Raw genomic sequence first — 17,518 nt, 5'->3', positions numbered from 1 at the left:
AGTTCTATATATATGCTTCGAGGTATTAGTGCGGAAAGTACTAATCTCCAGAATGTTCTTCATAGCACCTTTGAGGAAAAGATAAATCAGGCAGCTCAAGATATTGTTACACAAGCAACCCAAATGAGAGATGAAATTATTGGCAGTGGAGGCTCTGGTAGTGGAAATGTTCCTACTGTTCCTACTGAGGATGATTAAGGCATCATAGGATGGAAGACACAAACCTATCAGCTAAGTAAGAGAGCATATAGGATTTCAAAAAAATAAAAGAAAACGGTATACCTATATTATTGTGCTTTATTATCAATACCATTTTAACAGTTCCTTCAGTTTTCAGATGAGAAAAAGTCGGGCAAGAAGCATCCTCTCATTCAAATGGATCTATAAATATTCCAAGAGAAACAATTCTAGTATCATTAACATTAGAGACCCTGAACACTTTCTTATACTCAAAAAGAAACAATTCCATCTCAAAATTGGCCATGAATCTTAGCCGAGAGATTAACTCGTTGATTTCCAATGATCCTGAAGTTGCCAGAGTATAGTAGACTAAATCGAAGTAATGTGAGAAGTACCCCATTCCTTTATGTTCATGATATCCCTTGAACCTGAATACATCATATTTCTTATTGATTACTCTTAGAAAGCCTTCATGGGGGGTGACAAACTCAACCTTCTTTATCCCCTTGTAGTTCGCTATTACCTTATCCCTAGAAAGCGCTTTGAGAACTCTTTTAGCATCCGAAACAGAATAGGAATTGAAATCCAGTGCCCCCAGCCATCCAAGTTCAATTATGTTCTTCTTGAATCCCATATATAGCCTTTCAAATGCACTTTGCTTCAGATCATCAATTTCTTCATCTCTGAACATCTTCAGTCTATCAAACATAGCCTCTAATTCATCTCCTTTAAATTCGGTGTATACAACTTTATATGCTTCATCATAGAACTTCTTTTCTTCGACATTGCATATCTTCTTGAAGAACCAGACCCTCTTATTCAAGGAAACATATTTCCCTCCACCCTTAGTCCTTTTAGCCTTCTCTAGAATTTTCATTCCTGAGGAAAGATCCATAGTTGTTCTCTTTATTACTACTTTCTCACTTGACATTTCAATGTCAAGGACCCGAAGGTCATTTAACTGCCTGAGCAAAGAAGCAAAGTTCCCCACAGCTACTTTCAATCTTATTAACTTTCTTATACTCGGAGGAAGTTTCAAATCAACAACCTCGGAGACAGTCTTTCCTACTAAACAAGCAGGATATGAGTTTTCTTCTTCCTCATGCAATATGTAGTTTCTTGTTTTGAATGCATTGCCATCGGTCTCTCCAGAATTTATAAATTTACATAGGGATTCTCTGAAACCAATTCTGCTGAAGGGAACAATGGACAATAAAAGATCAAGCCCCATTTTTCCTATTATTTCCCAATCAAACCTTACCGACTCAGCTTCCTCAGAATCCATGTGCTCTATAAGGAATTTGTAAAATAACTTCAATCTTTCTTCTCTTAGAGGAATATATCCATTATCCATTTCTACAAGTTTTGGAGAATTGACAAAAATGTTATATATCTTCCTTTGGAATTCAGACATGTTTTCTTGAGCGTTACAGTTAGACACGTCCAGGGCTTTGACATCAGATTCAACCATCTCATTTCTCATTATCATGTACCTACTGCATTTCCCCTCACGCCCTCTCTTTTGCTTGTATATTTTAAATCCTGCAAGAATTGCTGCTCTGATTATAGTTCTTCTATCAAATTCATATTTCCAGCCCGTCAACTCTTGAAGTTTTTCGTATGTTCTCTTATCGAGCTGAAGGATAGGACTCATTGACATGAGCTTTCTAATTGCCATTACTCTCTCTTCAGAGGTTATGTATCCTCCATCTTTCTCCCCACGCCCAACCTCATTGGAAGTCCCTCTGCCAACCACATGGTATCTATATCTCCTAACTCTCCCCTCAAACTCCTTAACTCCTTTCAAAACATTTTTCTCTTCATTAAAAACCTTGTTAAGAAGTTTATATCCGATCTTAGAGCTAACACCGAGCTTTTTCTTCAAGTCCTCTGTAATTATCCCACCTTTCGAGTTTAGAATCATGCTCCTGACGTTATCATAGAGCCCGATGTCGATTCTGTACTCAAACATCCATCCTTTTCCACCAGACCCCGCCCTATTCAGATCCAACTGTTGGTGCTCCACCCTCCGTGTCACAAATCCCTTTTCATCTATTATTGCCCTGACCTTATATATAAAGCTTTTTTTCTCAACCTCTTCCGATGTCTTATATTCAATAAATCCCTTTCTTGCAAGCCTGTTAATGCAATAATGGGTTTTCTTAGGATCAAGGCATAGCTTTCTAAGTTCCACATTATCTACATATTCTTTAGTTTCTATCAGAAGATTCATTATCAAAAAGTATTCTTTAGATGTAAAGTTAAACGCCCCCGCTGTTAGATGATCCTTCCATGCAAGAGTCCCCATTCTTACATACAAATCATCCCAGTTGTAATTGTTCACCATGAATTTATTTGTCTCAACTCTCAAGCAATCTGTGGTAAAGTTTCTTCTCAATTCCTCTACGGTTTCTGCCTTTACTATTTCCGTCCACGGCTCCTCAATCGCCATTTCTATTTCATCTTTGCTGAGTCTTTTCAGCTTTGCTCCATATATCCCGAATTGAAAGATCTTCTCCTTCAGCCTTTCCATTTCTCTCGGGGTCTTCTTTGTAATTGATCGTACTTGTACACCTTCTTGTATTATGGAACCCCTCGGATGGAAGAAACACTGAAAAGAGACATCAGAAGAATCGATACAACTTGCATAGACCAGAAGTTAGTTAGGTCAATCATAAAGCCATACCATGGAACAACAACTCTTGCTTTTGTCTTTAAAGAAGGGATGGTCATAGCAGTTGACTCAAGGGCAACATCGGGATCATACATAGCTTCTCAGACTGTGAATAAGGTAATTGAGATAAACAGGAATTTGCTTGGGACTATGGCTGGAGGGGCTGCTGATTGCTTTTTCTGGGAAAAACTCATGGGGTTGTATGCAAAGAATTATGAGCTTACCAATGGCCGGAGAATAACTGCAGCAGCAGCAAGCATGTATCTGAGTAATTGTGTGTACAGATATAAGGGGTATGGCCTCTCGATGGGAACAATGATATGTGGATACGATGGATCTATACCAAGTATTTACTATGTTGATGACGACGGAAAAAGAGTTAAAGGCAATTTGTTTTCTGTGGGAAGTGGGTCCACAGTGGCTTATGGGATTCTTTCTTCATCTTATAGGTTTGACATGAGTAAGCAAGAGGCCTTGGAGTTGGGAAGAGAAGCTATTTTCCATGCAGCACATCGTGATGCCTACTCTGGAGGATCTATAAACTTGTACTATATGGATAAGGATGGATGGACTAAAGTAGGGTCTTATGATGTTGATGATTTTAACAAAGAATAAAACATTTCGTCAAGTTTTTTATAACAAATTCTTCTACCTGTTCCAGCGATGTTTCCTTTTGATTGCGGGGCTCACCCAGGATGTTAGGCTAATTCTACGCCCTTGAGCCACCATAGCTCAGTAGGTAGAGCTTTAGCTTTGTAAGCTAAGGGTCCTGGGTTCGAATCCCAGTGGTGGCTTTTTGAACAAAAGCATCTATCTTCGTACCCCAGACAGGACTTTTTGCATTCTTCATGAAAATTAAGGAACTAAAGATGAAACTTTCCAAAGTGAAAGACTTTCATAAAATGAGTGTTGGGCTAGAGCAATACATGACTCCTCCAGACATAGCGGCATCGATGGTTAGCGTTGCTCACAGCACTTATGATGATATTGAAGGAAGGTCTATCTTGGATTTGTGCTGCGGCACAGGAATGTTGTCCTTTGCATGCGGGTATTTCTCCCCCTCATATATTCTTGGGATCGATTTATGCCCATCAGCTCTGGAAACGTTCAGGCTGAATAACCTTGAATTTGGAATCAACATAGACCTTGTGAGATGCTCCATTGACGACCTTACTTTTATTGAAGGGAGGTTTGATACAGCAATAGTCAATCCCCCATTTGGCACAAAAATAAAGCATGCAGACATAAAAGCTGTCGACAAGGCTCTAGAGATCTGCAATGTGGTGTACTCTCTCCATAAGACAAGTACTAGAAAATATATAACTGCAAGATATCCAAATGTAGAAGTCTTGGCAAAGATCAAGTATGAGCTTCCGAGGAAACATGACTTCCATAAAAAGGATAAAAAGACCATTGATGTTGACTTCATACGAATCCAAAAACATTGATCGGTCGGTTTTGTTTCATGTTTTCATTCATTAGTCAGGCTTCTATTCTCCGATTGATGGGTATTGACTTGGATCATTCAAAAGACCCTATTAGATTATTCTAGGTCAAGAAAAATTATTATTTAAGCATGAAACATTTTGGTAGGCCCATGAAGGTCGTTATCTTTGGGTCCAGTGGTGATCTCGCAAAAAGAAAGCTCTTTCCTGCTCTTTCTAGAATAAATCTAGAGGACGTTGAGGTTGTTGGATATGCAAGGACTAAGTTCGACATTGAATTTTCTGAGGTTCTTGAGGAAGTTGGGAACTATTCTCCAGAATTCCTCTCGAGAGTTGCCTATATCAGAGGATCCTATGACGACCTTTCGAAGCTTAGAGATATTGTAGACTCTGAGACTGTGCTGTATTTTTCTGTGCCACCTTCTGTTTACACTTGCTTGTTTAGAGAGATATCGAAACTTGATTACAAGGTAGTTGGAATTGAAAAGCCATATGGAGAAACTAAAGAGTCCTTTGAGAAGATAAAGGAGTTTGATCTGAGCCGAGCCAAGTTTATTGATCATTATCTTTTGAAGCCACTGGTGGTGGTGATGCCTGGGATTATAAGGGAGTCTAAAGCACTTCAAGAGGTTATGGATAATAAGCATGTGAAGACTGTTGAAATAATATCAAAGGAGGTTCTTGGGGGAGAAGGAAGGAGCTACTTCGATAAAAATGGGATTATAAAGGATATAGTTCAAGGACACATGGCCGAACTCCTCGGGGTTATTGCTTCTGATGTGACGGAGCCATCAAGAACCATGGAGGCATCGGAAAGGCTAAAAGTATTCAAGGAATGCACCATTGACATTGAAAAATGTCTTTACGGGCAATATGATGATTACAACAAGGAGATCCACAGGGATTCAAGTACGGAGACGTTTTGTATGATTCCTATAAACATAAGCTCACCTCGATGGTCTAAGGTTCCCTTTATTATTGTTGCAGGAAAGGGGATGAATGAAAAAAGAACAGAAATAGTAATTGAGTTCAGAAGAGATGCATTTGCAAAATGTATCGACCTTTTCTGTGGGGATCAACCTTCCGGCAGGACCGTCCATACTAACGAAATAGAAGCTGTGAGGCTGGTTTTTAACATTTATCCAGAGTGTGAGGTGTTTCTGGAAGTTCTCGTTGGATCAGATCCTATTAGGCATGTTCTACATGATAAGAAGAATATTAATGATCTAATGCATGATAGTCATGGAGAATACCATGACTATGAGATCATCTTTGACAGCCTCATAAGAGACAAGGAGTTCAGCAGTGTAAGTTCCCATGAGGCAGAGGTTTTGTGGAATGTATTTGATTCTATATTATCTATTGACAAAGGAGACGTGCTATTCTACTACTCTAAGGGAATTGATATGCCAAAGGAAGCTGAGGAAATGATCAGGAAAATTAAAGATCATTAGATCTGAATTATGCTTAGTATTACTCTACCTCTTTACTCAATGAAAATTTTAGTCCTCGAAGGATGAGATTTCTTGCACTGGCCAGCGGTGGAAAAGACAGTTTATACGCTATTCACTGTCTTCAACAAGAGGGGCATCGAGCTGTAGGGCTGCTGCATATGAGATGCAGTGATGGGTATCAGGATTCCTTTATGTATCAAACTGTTGGGTCGGAAGTGGCCGATGTACTCGGGGAGTGTCTGAACATCCCTGTTTTTATCTACCAGACCAAATGCAGGAGTATAAATCAAAGCCTGGAGTACAATAGAGAGGAAGGAGATGAGGTTGAGGATCTTTACACAGCTATTAGCCGTGCCAAAGAAAAGGTATACTTTGAGGGAGTATCATCAGGAGCAATTTTATCTAGATACCAAAAGAGCAGAGTTGAGAATGTATGTAGTAGATTGTTTCTTAAATGCTTGTCTCCACTTTGGGAAATGGACCAAAAGAGATTGCTTTTGGACATGATATCCAATGGCATGGATGGAAGAATAGTGAAAATTGCATCTTCTATACTAGGAAAAGAGTGTATAAATATGAGGATAGATGAGATTTATGAGTATCTGGAGGCAGCGAAGGAGGAGGTCAATTTCTGTGGAGAGGGGGGAGAATACGAAACAATTGTTCTTGACTGCCCAATGTTCAAGAAGAGGATCAATATAGATGAATATGAAGTTATCTCACATCCCGAGGAAATAGGAAAGGAGGGATGTGTGTTCTATATGAAAATTGTGAAGATGAGCCTGGCAGAGAAACGGAGCAATAGTTAGATAAAAATTAAAGCTTCTACTACTATGTTTGCTTACTTGATATATTAGAATCGAGATACACCCTGATGGATGAAGATGCTATTAGAAAGATAAAAGAAGGAGATTTTGAAGGTGCTCGGCAGACGATTTTGAATATTGAGGGGTGTATTCGTGAAGAACCGTCTCTATATAATAGAAAGGTCTTGCTGGAGAAAGTTACAAGACTAAAGGACATTTACAACACCTATAACGTTGTAGAGACGCCCATCATTCCATTTAAGAATCACACTTTGTTCAAGAAGCAGAAGAATGAAACGGATGGGATTAAGAACAAGAGGTATGTCAAGGATGTCAATAATAGTATAGTAACCATTGAAGATTGTACGGAGGTTGTTATCGAGAATTGTCATAATACAGTGTTTCCACATTTCAGCTGTGAAAAGTCTGTGGTTCTCAATAACATTAAAGACTGTAGGGTTTCTTGCAGCGGGCATCAGATAAGAATGAACGGATGCCAAAATGTTGAACTTGAGGTCTACACACTTACAGGTGTGTTTCTCCAAAGTTCCAAAGGAATAGTGGTTAAGAAATATGGGACTAAGGAGAACAATAAGTTTGAGGATGTGTATGACTTTTCTAGCCCTTTTGAAAGTAGAAATTATACAATCTTTCCAAACCAAGAGTGATGAAATTGGTTAGTGGAAGCCCAGGGCTATGGACAAGGATGAGCTCTCGGTGGACGGGGACGAGGTGCGTGATGGCTATTTAGATCTACTTCAGAAAATGAGGTGTCTAAAGGAGGATCTTTTTGAAGATAAGTGTAGATTAGAAGAACTAATTAATACATCGAACAAGCTGTTCAAGAAGATAAAAACATCTTCTGAGCTTAAGCTAGATGCTAAGATGACTGCTTTGTCGACCAAAATAGCTTGCAAAAGAATGGAAAAAGACATTGAGTTGGATGATATCACTTCTAGCACATTTGTGGAGTTGTTTAGAAAAAACCTTCTTAATGATTTCTATAGGTATGCCATGAGATGCAATGCTGGAATAAGATTCCTAGGCTGCTTCTCTCTGGGCAACCACCCAGAAGCTTCTAATAGGAAGAAACTGCCAGTACAAAGATCAAAACAGCATCTTCCAGAAACAAGGATTCCAGCTTTGATTACTCGGGAAAAAGCTTCTACAGAAGAGTTTGACATCCTTATGCATATAAAAGAAGTGGTTTTAGAAAGAGGTAGAGTGGAATACTTCAGGCTTGTCATCAACCCACAGTCGTTCTCAAAAACCATTGAGAATATATTTTATCTATCTCTTTCACTGAGGTCTGGTCTCATATATATAGAATGGGATGATGATGAGATTCTATATGTCACTTCCAAAAATTCTGGAAGAAAAGGAGATTTGGGGCATCTAGCCATTGAAATGACATATGATGAATATCTTGCCATTGTTGAGAAGGCCGGGATATCCGAAACCTTGATAGAATGCTGAGATGAGATGACTTACTTTCCACTATTCTGAACATTCTCCCTAGTAAATAAATGATTATATAATGGATTCTTGGAAGCTAAGTTTTGGACATTTGAAACTAATTCCTGGGTGATAAGAAACATGTATTGAACCTATGAAACATGTTTTACAATCAAGTATTTATACTGCAAAGCAGGCAATAAACATGAAGAAACTATTATTTGCTTCTGGGATTCTCATAGTAAAAGCTTTTAAAAGGCTTCACGGGACTAGCCACCACAGGTCAGGCTTGATGAATTTGAAGAAGCACCATCATTTAAATCTAAAGCGATCAAATCTCTCTTCAGTTAGTAATGTCAAGGATAAAGGGGATAGCAATGGTGGCAATGGGAACAATAACAAAAAAGAGAAAAAGAAAGATAAAGAGGGCGGCAAGGAAAGTGACAAGGAGAAAGGAGATGACAAAGGAGATGGCAAAAAAGAGGACAAAGAGGAGGACAAAGAAGAGGGTAAAGGATCTTCCAAGTCTAGTGGAGAAAATAAAAATAATGAGAGTGGAAAATCAGGTTCCTCTCTCACCAATCACTCCTCTAATCTCTCTTCTCCTGATGCTCAAGCCGGATCTACGGACGGCAAAAAGAACAGCACAAAAGTGAGTACCGGTCCTACTAAAGAAGATATGAATAACTCTCAAGTAGAAAAGAAGAAAGCTCAGGAGAAAAGAAATTCTACACGTAGCAGCCCACAAGGAACCAAAAAAGAAGCTGGAGATTCGGTAGATACTTTCAACACTAATAAAAAGAAGGGCAATCTTAAGAAGTCTGGTATTAATGAAAGCAGCAATCTCCTTGATTCCGAAATTGATAGTGATGCAAGCGTAGTAGAGAATTCATAGTCTTGAGAATTGATAATAATAAATTCAAATGACTTTTCATCTCCTGAACTCTTAGTTTCTAGAAAGGTCTTTTTTTTTCGATATGGAACTTTAAACAAAGAGGTAATCTCTTTGATTGACCCCGATGGAGAAGTATGAAAATATTAAACAAGTAGGAGAAGGAGCATTTGGGCAGGTCTATAAGTCAAGAAGAACGTCAGATGGCACGGTGTTTGCAATAAAAAAAATGCCTGTAGATAGAGAGACAGGCTTTCCATTTACAGCCATAAGAGAAATAAAACTATGTAAAAGTGTGATTAACAAGCACATAATAAAGCTCGATGAGATCGTGTTTGACGAGGGCTTTATATTTGTTGTTCTTGAATACATGCCGTATGATTTAACAGGACTCCTTGCATCAGGCGCTAGGCTCAGTACAGATCATACAAGATCTATTATATCACAGCTTGTGGAAGCAGTTAGTTCAATGCATGAGCTAGGGCTGGTGCATCGGGACATAAAGCCCAGCAACATTCTCATGGATCACCGTGGCATGCTGAAGCTCACTGACTTTGGACTAACTAGGGAGATTTCAGGAATGATGACAAATAGAGTTTGCACACTTTGGTATAGAGCTCCTGAACTGCTACTTGGAGAAACATCCTACAACTTCAAAGTAGATGCATGGTCTGTTGGATGTATAATGCTAGAGATGAGGCTTGGAAGACCACCATATAGAGGGAATGATGAAGTGTCCCAAATAAAGCTTATATTTGAAGAGTTGGGTGTGCCTCAGGATAAATACAAGTGGTCTGACCTACTCGATGTTGGAGTTTATTCCAAAGATAAGGATGCTCAAGAAATAATCACCGAAAGATACAGAAGTTTATTCGACGAGGAAGAACTGAAGGTTCTTTCTGGATTTTTATGCTTGACCAGTAGAAGGAGATTATCTGTGGTCAATTCCAGGCACTTTTCTATCATTTCAGCTTACAAGGATACTTATATCCCGCTGAACTTTGAGGAATCACATGAGCTTTATATGAAAGAAAGAAAAGAAACGAGAAAGATTTAAAGATCAAGTAGAATGGATATAATACGACCTTAGTTAGTATCATATGTGAAAGAAAAATAAAATAAAAACTGATGGATAGCCTTTTAATACTTCAAAGAATAGAAATTTCTTGTAGTGTCAATCTCGAATGGTTCTGAAAGATAAGACTTCATGAATTTGATCTCCTTGGCAACTTTTGCAATCTCTTCATCAATTTTCTTCTCGGCATCGGTCATCTCAACATCCATAGGTGCGGTGTAGTCATCCCTCTTAGTCAGAATGATGTCCTTTTCGTCAATGTCTACATTCACATTGATATCCAAGACTGTGGATGTTGCTAACAGATATCTCTCGTCAATCTTAAAAAGTGGTACTCCATTAATGGACTTTGGGCCTGCACAGAGTGCAAGATTATCCTCCAATCCCTTCAAGTACACTACTCTCTTCGATGCAAAGACCCCTTCCAAAACAACGACGACCATTCCCTTAACAAGATCTGTTCTTCTTACTCTTGGCTTGCGAGCAGTTCTTGCTTTGTATTTCTCAACAAATTTTGGAATATCATCCGGCATGTACAATCCTGCATCATCCGGTATAACTCTAACTTCTTTAATAATCTAAAATTACCTCAAGGTCTCACTTACCATTTTGAGGGATAAATTTTTTCTTCATTTGTCTAGCCATCGGATTCTTGAAAGAAAATCCACAGGCATTTCTCTCAGCTCAATCAAACACTTCGAATTCCAGTTCATCCGAATCCTCTTCATTGGCATGGAAGTCAACCTCATATCGAAATCTGAGTAAATTCAAGAGAGCCTTTGTATGAAAGCCCATCCTGAAGTTGGGCTCATCAGACAAGTACCAGGACCTATTTCTTTCTACTTCATGGACAACATTTTCAGCTTCAAATACCTGGAACGTCCTGCCAGATTTGCGACTATCGTATATTTGGTACTTAAAATTACTCTGATCTTGCTTAGGATCAACTCCAAACTTAACCCAACATCCCCTCCAAGGCCCAGAATCAATGAAGTATGCATGTAAAGGCAAGAGCTTCTTTATCTTCCAGTCGCTGAACCCCATTTCTGCAGCTCTTTCATCCGACTTGAACATTCTTATTATATTAGATATCCTTAGGATTGGATGTGTGGCAAACAAATGATTAAATAGATCTTCTTGTAACTTCATGACATCCTCTCCATGGAGTTTCTCTAACCTTTCAGGTAGGCCTGGAACTGGGCCTTCAGGAGTATCGTCCTCATACCCCACATGGATAGTGTCTCCGGTCCTCTCCTTTCCTCCCTTGAAGTCCTTGAAATTGTAGTTCTCAAAGCTCTCAACTGTAGATATTATCGGAACAGGGTACATAGGGATCTCGCTATCTTTATAGGCCTTGTCAAACATCTCTGCAACATCCATGCATTGCCCCATGTCCCCATAAACCATTTTAGAGTAGATTTCAGAGTAGAACTCTCCTGTCTCTTTCATAACTGGAAGATAGAAATCTGCAGGCACCACAAAAGAATACATGTTCTCTGTGTATCCAATAATCTTGCATTCACCATCAGTTATTTCCAAATGGAAATATCCTTTACGTTCTTTGACCCTCGTTGCAGTCACTTTCTTGGCATCAGGCTTGTTGCATATCCTCATCTCATACCCCGAATCAGTCTTAATAAGAGGGAGTACACACTTATCCTCCCTGAATGGACATTCTACTATATCAAAGTCTTTTATCATGGGCTCGCATACAATGATTTCATCACTTAAAGTTTATTTCAAACAATATACCGACCAGGAATTCATTTTAAAACCCCTTAAGACTACAACCATCAAGCATTATTTCAACCGATATTACATTTTATCCTTCCTTGTCTGAATGCAAATGCAACCAGCCATCCAAGAAAGCTATCCATGTCTTTCGACCTGTAGAAATAGGTTTCGCCATCAGCCCTCAATGCAAAGTCTAGTGTGCTCGTCTTTATCTCCGTCTTCACAAGATTCTTCTTCAGAGAAATTAAAAAATAGTTCTTTGCAGGAGTAATTCTTATTATCTTTGTGTCCTCGGTGATATCGATCAGGTCCTCATCTGAACTAGATCCCCACCTTATGCATCCCATATAAGCTGGGTGCTTAACAAGGTATATCCCCGCACTAAGAAGGTCTATGGTATACTTTTTTTTAAAGAAGAGTGTTTCGTCTTCAGGATCCTTGAAATCATAGTTCTTATCAGAAGGAAAAGTATCTGAACCTATCTTGATCCCCTTTCCATTGTAACATGTGAAGAAATTCTTTTTCAAAGTGAACCAGTTGTATTGGTACTTTCCATTCCCACCTTTCTTGTAGATTTTCCCCATCAGGTTCTTGTACTTAAGGTCATTCAGTTTTATAACTTCTTCTATTTTTAAGTATTTTTCCTCCTGATCCACAACGAACTTACGTAGCTGCATATCTCCACTGCACAGCAGATCTCTTCCCGTTGCTTTTTTCTTTGCCTCTCTTATAATCTTAAATGCCTTTTCCCTCGTAGCCACATCAGAGGCTGACTCACTCGACAATTCCCATCCCGAAGCATAGTCATCGAACATCATGGTCTTCGTTTCCTTCCTCCCTTCTATATCTCTTTCACCTCTTATTAGGCCTTTTTTTTCTTTGATTTTCCTTCCATTTTCTTTTCTGATGTGAATTCTAGATTCAACATATATTTTATTTATCTTGATATCGTCAAATATCCCTTCTTTTAAGGCTACTTCGGGAATAGAATGGAATGCCTCAAGCATCTTCCTTTGTGTTTCCGTATTCCTTACCAATTCTTCTTTCTTGATCGACCATCTTTCAAACTCTAAGGCCTTTTCAAGAGACATTGGATCTGTGAGATTTCGAACACCAGAAAGATCAACAGTGGAGTTTCCAGTGAGATTTGTGGATGATGCCTCAAAATCATTCCCATCTTTATCCAATGACAAGCTGCCAAGTTTATTTTTTTCCTGTGGACAAGAATCGTCTTCAGATATCCCATAGCTATTTATGAAATCGCACATGTGCGACTCCAAAGGCTCGGATTCATCAACCTTCTCATGGAAAGAATCATGCTTTTCCGGACTCTTTGCATTCAAGGGCTTGTTGAGGTTCATATCCTCATTTTCTCTTCCAGAATCCTTCCTCCTCCTATCATATTCGTCAATGATATGCTCTTCAATAAGATTTGTGTCATAATGCTCTAGAATTGACAAAAGCATTTCAGTAGATCGGCTTTCGACCCCTTCATTGTAAGAATACTCATCTCTCATCAATCTTTCACAGGATACCATACTCTTTATATCAGGAAGAAACCTCCTTTTCTCCTTTTATGTCGTTCTTGATTGACATTTCGAAGGATAGCCATATTCTCCTAGACAGAATAGACGTGGTTTGTTATATGGAACCCATCAATCAAATCACACTATCTCCGTTAAAAGATTTATTTTATCTTTGCTAAGATAAAACTCTTGAGCAGAAACGACAACGTGCATCATCTCTATTCTGAAGATGGGATAAGTTAGATTCTTCAAGGCGATGGCCAATAATGTTCTCGTTCTTCTTCACTTCGCTAGGAAATATCTTATCATCAATGAAGTGCTCACTTGATGAGCTGAATTCATCTGCCTCTTGATCATCAACTTCATCAGAAAAAGTGGAGTTGCATATCTTTGAAGGTGCATCGAACTCAAAAGAAGATCCAAGCAACAGCTTTAGGTATATTATAATCAGCAATATCCCAAGAGCCTTGTGGATCGTTTTTCTCTGTATAACCACCAAGGATATTAGAGCAACCAATCCATACAAGCAAGGATAGACTGTTCCTAATATAACCAACCCTACTTTGGCAACAAGTATTATGTTCGAAAGAGAAAACACAAATGACTTCAGCCCAAGTCCTGTCTCCATCTGAATGGGATCACCACCAAAAGATTTGTCTTCAAGAAAATCTAATAAATCAAGTCCCAAATGGTTTAATTATTAGGGTCAAGATCCATCAAGTGATTGTAGATATTCGATGCAATCGTTGGATGCCTACAGACAACCTTATAAATGATCATACTTTTCAACATAAGCATGTACACCACATCTTCTCCCTTATTATAAACTAGCTTCACTTGGCTCTTCTCAAGGTCTTTAAAAATAACTCTCTTTCCTTTCCTCATATTAACATATCTGACCCTATTTCTTGAAAATCCTCTGAGAACAAGATTTCCAAAAAATTTATATCTTCCATCTTCATAATATTTACATGTTACAATCTCTCTAATCATATGATTATCCCCGGAGTAGCCCTCCTCTTCAGAACTATCTTCAAAGAACTCAGGATTCTTCACGTACGTCAAAACATTTCTGTCCTTTCTTAATGCTGTTATAGCTTCAAAAACCTTTCTGTTATGATTTCCTATGTCTTCTCTTCTTGACAGAGAGAACGACATCCCCGGCCCCTTCCCAAATCTCAACGGCATACTGAATGGGAAGTCCGCCATCTTTTCCATTTTCCTGAATGTCTCCAAAGAATCCATAAAGTCATCGTTCGCCTTTGCATTTGGGCACTCCACTCCAAAATGCTTTGTGAGGAACCTGTATATTTCTCCTTGTGAGCATTTGTGCGCATCTACATCCATGCTATTTTCCATCTTAGACCTCTTTTCTTCCCAAAAAGGCTCGAAATCACTTAGTGAAAAGCTGAACTTTTCAATACTTTCGGTATGACCTTTAGATTTTTTGATGAGAGCAACAAATTTCTTGTATTGAGAAAACAATGGTTTTAAGCTTCTTCCATGGTCCATTAATGCAATGCATGAATTAAGAAAAGATCCATTAAGAGCAGTATAGCTTTTATCGGAGTCTTCATCCCTCAAGATGTCTACATTCCCAATTAGTCTGGTTAAATCATCTCCAAACATGTCTTGGAAATCTATTATCTGTCTCTTGGAATGAAGAGCTTCTTTTTCATTACTTCTTCCAAGCTCGCTAGAATGCCTTTTGGAAACATCTGTGCCTGCTCCATTTTTTCTTTTACCAACTGTACTCATAACCTCTGGGGTATTACTAAATATTTGGTGAACCCAAGCAAGGATATCGGTAACAGATACTTATGATAGAGCTGATTATCCCCGGGTCTTGAGTAGTTGGAATATCTTTCTAAAAAGCAGGGCATTATAGGGTAATTTCATGTATCGAAATACAGAAATTAACTTGTTCGTAAGATTGAAACAGCTGAAACAAGTCCTATGCTACAGATATAAAGGAAAATATGTATCCTACATTCAATGATGATTACCTATGCATGCATGATCGGAATAGCTTTTGGGTTCACAATAGTTTCAAGAGACAATAAAACAGAATCCCTCATTAATAGGAGTGGAAAAGCATTTATGTCTTCAGAGGGTAAAGCTGTGGACTTTAAGGGCGAAGAGATAACACCGGGAGTTAAGATCTTTACCGATAAGAGTAACAATAAAGTTCTGGACATAGAGGGGAGTAGGACAAATCTGATCTTCTATGCAAGGCATGGTGGTGCAAATCAAAGATTCTCTCTCATCAAAGATGAAGGAAGTGGGTACTATATTAAGAGCGGAGACAAGTGTATAGAACGTGGTAGTACAGGAAACTTGTATCGTACCACCTGTTCCTCAAAACCTCAGCAGAAATTTGATGTTGTTTACACACCTGAAGATCCCGAATATAAGCCGCCTGTTGAAGTTCCAGTTGCAACAGAAAGCTCGCCTACTCCCAATCCTTCTCCTCAGATACTTATATTCAATGGAGGAAAGAAACACCGTCCCCACTCACATTTTAATGTTAATGAGGAGTCTTCTTCTATATTTGATGAGAGTAACGGTCTTTCTACCAATGGTCTTATTGTGTAGTAAAGTCTTAATTACATTTGTAACATTTTCCAATCGCCGGTCTTCAATTTTTTGATTATGTTTCATCATATGAAACGGATTTTCAAATTTATTTATAAAAGATTACATTATTTTGTGTCTCATGAAAAAGGCTATGATGATATTTCAACTCATGGAGGCCATTTCCGGACTTTCAATTTTCGCAAAAGGTGGAGTAAAAAAATACATAACCAAGGGAGGCCGATGGAGAAGCCCGGATTATGGAATAAACTATCAATTGGCAGCCATGTCTACATCTGGAACCCCGACAGAGTTCAGAAGCGAGGAATTGTCTCCTGGCATCAAAATTTTGAAGGAGGTGGGTACTAGTGACGTCTTAGATCTTCATCATCCAAAAAGCGGGCAGACTAAGCTTATCTTTCATTCTAGAAATAATGGATTGACACAAAAGTTTGGGATTGAAGGAAATGAGAATGATGGGTATACACTTAAGAATAAGAACAAAGATCTATGCTTGGAGTATGATGATGATGGGAATATATATGGAACCACTTGCTCAGAGAACAGTAGGCAGAAGTTTGATGTTGTTTACACGCCTGAAGACCCCGAGTACAAGCCACCCTCTGAAGAAGCAATGGATGCACCCAGTATAGGAAGTCCAAGTCCTCAGGGCACTCCCCAAATATTCATATTCAATGAGTCGCCTGAAAATAATCATGGATCTAAACATAAGCACCGAAGGGGGCACTCGCATAAACACCATCATCATCACCATCATTCTCCACATGAATCGCCGTACTTTACCTACCAAAAGTATTCTGATCAGATCATTGTGTAAATTAAATACTTCTAGTTAGGATTCACCTTTGTGCACTTGGCCTTTCTACACTTCAGGGCCTAGAACAGTTTCAAAAACATTCCTCAAAAAGCCCTGGATAATTATGTCTGAGGATGAGGTACTTGACAAGTCCCTTGTGAACAGGTTCTTTAAATACATAAGGATGCAATCAAACAATAAGAGATGTGCGGACTGCAACAATCTATCACCCATATGGGTAACAGTGACGTATGGATTCTTCATATGCACAGAGTGTGCTTCAAAGCATCGAGAACTTGGAGTTAGAATAACAAAAGTGAAGTCTACTATCCTAGACACATGGAGTTTATCTGAACTCCGAAGGGTGTATGTATCTGGGAATTCCAACGCCCCCAAGCTTGGAAAGGTTTCAGACCTTCGAACCAAGTATACAAAAGCAGAGTGGTACTCCAGGGCCGTTGATGAGTTATCTAAGAAGAGTGAGAGAGACGAGCCTGGTACCTCCTTCATTGACAGCTTGGCTAAAGGAAATGAAAGGGTCTTAGAGCCGAGAAAGATAGAGGAAAGGAGAATGCCGAAGTTTTCAGATTCGGATGCAAAATATGTAGAAGAAAAAAGTATAACAAATGAAAAGCAGTCTGATGAATTGAAGGAGACCAAGATTAAGATAGACAAGCCTGTTGTTATTAAAAAAAACACATTCCCATCTCTTCGGACATCTCAGAAGGAAGCCTTCAATGTTGAAGGAGACGAATCATATGTTAAGAAACTAGGGTTTGGAGCACTGAATATACAGAAGAACGATGAGGACAGGCAGCCTTCAGAATAAGGTGAGAAATCTAAGTGTGAGAAATCCTCTTTTTGACAGAGTAAATATTTGAAGATT

At 38.8% G+C, this 17,518-nt stretch overlaps 17 protein-coding genes and 1 non-coding gene across 18 annotated transcripts; 12 read left to right on the top strand and 6 right to left on the bottom strand.

Moving 5' to 3' along the window:
* Window positions 1–367: 367 nt before the first annotated feature.
* Window positions 368–2,713, bottom strand: EROM_081860 (hypothetical protein; the record flags this gene model as incomplete). Its single annotated transcript, XM_009266823.1, has 1 exon — window positions 368–2,713. The coding sequence occupies one exon, from the start codon at window positions 2,711–2,713 to the stop codon at window positions 368–370; it is 2,346 nt and encodes a 781-aa protein (XP_009265098.1).
* A 66-nt stretch (window positions 2,714–2,779) lies between these two features.
* Window positions 2,780–3,469, top strand: EROM_081850 (proteasome subunit beta type-5; the record flags this gene model as incomplete). The annotated part of the gene is made up of 1 exon (XM_009266822.1): window positions 2,780–3,469. One exon carries the CDS (start codon window positions 2,780–2,782, stop codon window positions 3,467–3,469), a length of 690 nt encoding a protein of 229 aa, XP_009265097.1.
* Window positions 3,470–3,553: 84 nt separating this feature from the next.
* Window positions 3,554–3,626, top strand: EROM_081840. Its single transcript has one exon. It is a non-coding gene; the product is annotated as a tRNA-Thr (tRNA).
* Window positions 3,627–3,702: 76 nt separating this feature from the next.
* EROM_081830 (putative methyltransferase) lies at window positions 3,703–4,302 on the top strand (the record flags this gene model as incomplete). The annotated part of the gene is made up of 1 exon (XM_009266821.1): window positions 3,703–4,302. The coding sequence occupies one exon, from the start codon at window positions 3,703–3,705 to the stop codon at window positions 4,300–4,302; it is 600 nt and encodes a 199-aa protein (XP_009265096.1).
* Window positions 4,303–4,451: 149 nt separating this feature from the next.
* Window positions 4,452–5,753, top strand: EROM_081820 (glucose-6-phosphate-1-dehydrogenase; the record flags this gene model as incomplete). The annotated part of the gene is made up of 1 exon (XM_009266820.1): window positions 4,452–5,753. The coding sequence occupies one exon, from the start codon at window positions 4,452–4,454 to the stop codon at window positions 5,751–5,753; it is 1,302 nt and encodes a 433-aa protein (XP_009265095.1).
* A 62-nt stretch (window positions 5,754–5,815) lies between these two features.
* EROM_081810 (putative PP-loop ATPase) lies at window positions 5,816–6,562 on the top strand (the record flags this gene model as incomplete). The annotated part of the gene is made up of 1 exon (XM_009266819.1): window positions 5,816–6,562. The coding sequence occupies one exon, from the start codon at window positions 5,816–5,818 to the stop codon at window positions 6,560–6,562; it is 747 nt and encodes a 248-aa protein (XP_009265094.1).
* Window positions 6,563–6,627: 65 nt separating this feature from the next.
* On the top strand, window positions 6,628–7,227 carry EROM_081800 (hypothetical protein; the record flags this gene model as incomplete). Its single annotated transcript, XM_009266818.1, has 1 exon — window positions 6,628–7,227. The coding sequence occupies one exon, from the start codon at window positions 6,628–6,630 to the stop codon at window positions 7,225–7,227; it is 600 nt and encodes a 199-aa protein (XP_009265093.1).
* A 28-nt stretch (window positions 7,228–7,255) lies between these two features.
* Window positions 7,256–8,035, top strand: EROM_081790 (hypothetical protein; the record flags this gene model as incomplete). Its single annotated transcript, XM_009266817.1, has 1 exon — window positions 7,256–8,035. The coding sequence occupies one exon, from the start codon at window positions 7,256–7,258 to the stop codon at window positions 8,033–8,035; it is 780 nt and encodes a 259-aa protein (XP_009265092.1).
* Window positions 8,036–8,219: 184 nt separating this feature from the next.
* On the top strand, window positions 8,220–8,909 carry EROM_081780 (hypothetical protein; the record flags this gene model as incomplete). Its single annotated transcript, XM_009266816.1, has 1 exon — window positions 8,220–8,909. One exon carries the CDS (start codon window positions 8,220–8,222, stop codon window positions 8,907–8,909), a length of 690 nt encoding a protein of 229 aa, XP_009265091.1.
* Window positions 8,910–9,033: 124 nt separating this feature from the next.
* On the top strand, window positions 9,034–9,963 carry EROM_081770 (cyclin-dependent protein kinase; the record flags this gene model as incomplete). The annotated part of the gene is made up of 1 exon (XM_009266815.1): window positions 9,034–9,963. One exon carries the CDS (start codon window positions 9,034–9,036, stop codon window positions 9,961–9,963), a length of 930 nt encoding a protein of 309 aa, XP_009265090.1.
* An 83-nt stretch (window positions 9,964–10,046) lies between these two features.
* On the bottom strand, window positions 10,047–10,589 carry EROM_081760 (60S ribosomal protein L6; the record flags this gene model as incomplete). The annotated part of the gene is made up of 2 exons (XM_009266814.1): window positions 10,047–10,559; window positions 10,587–10,589. 2 exons carry the CDS (start codon window positions 10,587–10,589, stop codon window positions 10,047–10,049), a joined length of 516 nt encoding a protein of 171 aa, XP_009265089.1.
* A 76-nt stretch (window positions 10,590–10,665) lies between these two features.
* EROM_081750 (RNA polymerase III transcription factor IIIC subunit) lies at window positions 10,666–11,682 on the bottom strand (the record flags this gene model as incomplete). Its single annotated transcript, XM_009266813.1, has 1 exon — window positions 10,666–11,682. One exon carries the CDS (start codon window positions 11,680–11,682, stop codon window positions 10,666–10,668), a length of 1,017 nt encoding a protein of 338 aa, XP_009265088.1.
* Window positions 11,683–11,786: 104 nt separating this feature from the next.
* On the bottom strand, window positions 11,787–13,232 carry EROM_081740 (hypothetical protein; the record flags this gene model as incomplete). Its single annotated transcript, XM_009266812.1, has 1 exon — window positions 11,787–13,232. The coding sequence occupies one exon, from the start codon at window positions 13,230–13,232 to the stop codon at window positions 11,787–11,789; it is 1,446 nt and encodes a 481-aa protein (XP_009265087.1).
* Window positions 13,233–13,416: 184 nt separating this feature from the next.
* Window positions 13,417–13,869, bottom strand: EROM_081730 (hypothetical protein; the record flags this gene model as incomplete). The annotated part of the gene is made up of 1 exon (XM_009266811.1): window positions 13,417–13,869. One exon carries the CDS (start codon window positions 13,867–13,869, stop codon window positions 13,417–13,419), a length of 453 nt encoding a protein of 150 aa, XP_009265086.1.
* A 65-nt stretch (window positions 13,870–13,934) lies between these two features.
* On the bottom strand, window positions 13,935–14,459 carry EROM_081720 (hypothetical protein; the record flags this gene model as incomplete). Its single annotated transcript, XM_009266810.1, has 1 exon — window positions 13,935–14,459. The coding sequence occupies one exon, from the start codon at window positions 14,457–14,459 to the stop codon at window positions 13,935–13,937; it is 525 nt and encodes a 174-aa protein (XP_009265085.1).
* A 780-nt stretch (window positions 14,460–15,239) lies between these two features.
* EROM_081710 (hypothetical protein) lies at window positions 15,240–15,836 on the top strand (the record flags this gene model as incomplete). The annotated part of the gene is made up of 1 exon (XM_009266809.1): window positions 15,240–15,836. The coding sequence occupies one exon, from the start codon at window positions 15,240–15,242 to the stop codon at window positions 15,834–15,836; it is 597 nt and encodes a 198-aa protein (XP_009265084.1).
* Window positions 15,837–15,957: 121 nt separating this feature from the next.
* On the top strand, window positions 15,958–16,653 carry EROM_081700 (hypothetical protein; the record flags this gene model as incomplete). The annotated part of the gene is made up of 1 exon (XM_009266808.1): window positions 15,958–16,653. One exon carries the CDS (start codon window positions 15,958–15,960, stop codon window positions 16,651–16,653), a length of 696 nt encoding a protein of 231 aa, XP_009265083.1.
* A 103-nt stretch (window positions 16,654–16,756) lies between these two features.
* On the top strand, window positions 16,757–17,461 carry EROM_081690 (putative ARF GTPase activating protein; the record flags this gene model as incomplete). Its single annotated transcript, XM_009266807.1, has 1 exon — window positions 16,757–17,461. The coding sequence occupies one exon, from the start codon at window positions 16,757–16,759 to the stop codon at window positions 17,459–17,461; it is 705 nt and encodes a 234-aa protein (XP_009265082.1).
* Between the last annotated feature and the right edge of the window lie 57 nt (window positions 17,462–17,518).

This window comes from Encephalitozoon romaleae, chromosome VIII (assembly GCF_000280035.1).
Source record: "Encephalitozoon romaleae SJ-2008 chromosome VIII, complete sequence".
Classification (NCBI taxonomy): domain Eukaryota; kingdom Fungi; phylum Microsporidia; family Unikaryonidae; genus Encephalitozoon; species Encephalitozoon romaleae.
The sequence above is the reverse complement of the archived record's forward strand: the minus strand, read 5'-3'. Positions and strand labels throughout refer to the sequence as shown.